Below are 2,978 nucleotides of genomic sequence, written 5' to 3'. Positions count from 1 at the left end.
GTAAACTTTACATTACATTATTGGTTTCTTAATATGCGTATTTTTAACTAAGGTGACACTTATTATGAGACGGAGGAAATACTAAAATAAACATCTAATATAGATTTATTGATGTTATAAAAATACTAGTTTATACAAACTATCAGTACAATTTAACTTGCTATGTCATATATCTACTGCATTTCTAGCTAAGTCATCAAATTCAAATACTATTGCCAGTTACATTTGTATTATTGTATAGGTTATAATGTACATATTAATCTGATAATATAACCATACACAATCACTACAGAAGTTAAAACTCTACAAATAATTCAAATTTGCAAAGTTCTGCTATGATAGAACTGCCAATATTACTCAGGTATTACTACATATAGAGACCAGTACCGGCACTTAACTATTAAAATCATACTAGGAGTCTAGGACTCAAGTCTCTTCTTTACTCTTCTTCAGTCGACTGTCACTTTTAACTTCATCTCTCTTTTCTCTTTCTGACTTGTTCACTTAAATAACACATTAATCTGGGTCCCCACCCTCTTCATTCATCTGCAAACAAAGAATCCAAAAAACCAAAATTTAAAAAGAAAAAGACCACATTTGACGACAACGTGGACTCCTGCACCTGCTGACGTGTATTTCTCCAATTTATTATACACAAGTTCACTACGCTTATATAAAGCTAACAAACTACCCCACTTACTTCATATCTTTCCTCTCTCTTGTACACTACAAAAGGCCTAAGCTCTCTTCCTTAAATTGTCATTGTCTTCCCTCTCAACTTACCATTTCATCCAATCAGTCGCTCTCTCTTTCGCACTCCTAAAACGACAACTCCTCTTTAATTCCTTGAAGTTTCAATTTCATAGAGCTGTGAAAAAAAAAAAACTAACACGATGAATAGTTGCGGTGGCCCTTATTGTCATGGGGGTTCGTGCACTTGCGGTTTGTATTACGGTCAAGATAATGCTACTTCTGCATACTCAATGTTCTATAACCAGTATCAGGACAATGAAAATTATTCGGAAAACATGTATTCTGTCTCTCCTTCTTCTTCGTCTTCAGTTGATTGTACTCTTTCCTTAGGAACACCTTCCACTCGTCTTAGTACCAATGAGAATGAAAAGCGAGTTGAACGTCGCTCTTCTTCTTACATGTCCAAATGCTGGAATATTCTACAGAACAAAAATCATACGACCCCTTCATCTGCTCCAAAGTCAAGTCGTGGTAGTAGCAATAATGGCAACACTGACTCACTTGTTGCTCGCCGATGTGCTAATTGTGACACAACTTCGACACCTTTGTGGAGAAATGGTCCTAGAGGCCCCAAGGTAATATATATTTTATATGCTTAATTATTGTACACGGATTGTGTTAACGAGTTTTTACACGATCATATTATTTGAAAACCACTTACCTATAGATACGTTATAACAAATTTAGATTGAAAGCCTGCTGTGAGAGATGATAATGTACAGCCCCAGATAAAAATGATCAGATGATAGAAGTCTCGTGTAGGACAATATTTGGTGATTTTTGAAGAAAACAAAAGGAGTATATAAAGTTAAAGTAGAGAATAAATATTTAAAAGTTGAAACTGTAATCGAAAATGAATTTCGCTTGAAAAAATATTGAAGTTTTATGAGCAAAAATTATAATTTGAGCTGAAATACTCTACAAAACAGTTTGTACAATTCAAATTTCTTGTATTTTGAATTGAGAGTGCAATAATGGATAAAAGTGTAAAACAAAGAACGTATTTACAAATAATGTTCTTTTTCTTTTTTTGGCACATAACATGTATGTCTACTAAGTTCCATAAGTTTACACTATATATCTAGAATTACTAGTTAATCATATTAGTGAACTAATTAATCTTTTCATTTTCTCTACGAGCTAGTCTTATCCAAATTAAAAAAGTTGGTATACTAATGGAGAAATTTGGAACAATATGCAGTCACTTTGCAATGCCTGTGGAATTCGTTTCAAGAAGGAGGAGAGGAGAGCCAATGCCGCCGCTGCGGACACCGCTAACGGTGGTGGCATGGAAATGAACGGGTCATGGGTTCATCATTCAGCCTATGGAAATGAATTCAGGTTCATTGAAGATGATGATGATGATCGTCATGATTCTGATAATACTGCCATTTCCTTCTGGCCCTTCCTAGCCTCTCAGCATTGCTGATTAGCTTATTAGAAACCTCTCAACAAGAAAGGAAACGGGAGGATGGATGCAGCATTCATTTCAAGTTTAAAATTCAAAGCAAAGGGAATTTTGCTTTTTAAGTTCGACAAATTCTTATTTTGGTCGTCATCATATAGGAGTATAGTTAAGCACATTTGACTTTCAGTTGATTGAAATGTGCGCTTTTGATCCTTCTACTTATGAATCTTTAAAAGTTTTAACAAATTATTCAATGCTAAACTATTTAATTATTGATGTGTTACATTATATTTACATCGTCGCTTGAATTTGAGATTAATATATAGTATCAAAAATTGTCTTAAGAGTGAATAGGAAATATATTTTATATAAAAGGATTAAAACTAAGCATTTTGATTAAATGAAAGTTAACATTTAGTCAAATATTACTTACAAAATAACAAACGTTAATGTTAAAATTTACTAATGATCAAGGGACCAAAAGTGCAATTATCCGGGGAAAAAAGACCCCCGCAAAGAGTGAAGATGTTATGGTATTTACATGATAGTTATTGTTCAAGAAATTCTTTCTTTATCAGTTGATTTTCTTTTTGGTCCATATATGATCTTTCATCACAGAGAAGGAGTCAAAATGAGTACATTATATGCTTGTGTTTAGTAGCTTTTCCTTCTTTTAGTAGCAGAATCGTACTTAGTTACTTTAACTTTTCTCTTTTAATGATCATTCAAATAGATTGACTAAATAGTAACATTCTTCCACTGTTAATGAGTCTGCTTAACAAATCACAAGTGTACATATATTTCTTGAATATGATGA

At 33.0% G+C, this 2,978-nt stretch overlaps 1 protein-coding gene across 1 annotated transcript; it reads left to right on the top strand.

Moving 5' to 3' along the window:
• The first annotated feature begins 705 nt into the window (after nt 1–705).
• LOC132029382 (GATA transcription factor 18-like) lies at nt 706–2,438 on the top strand. The gene is made up of 2 exons (XM_059418663.1): nt 706–1,328; nt 1,955–2,438. Exons 1-2 carry the CDS (start codon nt 894–896, stop codon nt 2,180–2,182), a joined length of 663 nt encoding a protein of 220 aa, XP_059274646.1. The 5' UTR covers nt 706–893; the 3' UTR covers nt 2,183–2,438.
• The last annotated feature ends 540 nt before the right edge of the window (nt 2,439–2,978 follow it).

Source organism: Lycium ferocissimum, chromosome 9 (assembly GCF_029784015.1).
Source record: "Lycium ferocissimum isolate CSIRO_LF1 chromosome 9, AGI_CSIRO_Lferr_CH_V1, whole genome shotgun sequence".
NCBI lineage: Eukaryota > Viridiplantae > Streptophyta > Magnoliopsida > Solanales > Solanaceae > Lycium > Lycium ferocissimum.
The sequence above is the reverse complement of the archived record's forward strand: the minus strand, read 5'-3'. Positions and strand labels throughout refer to the sequence as shown.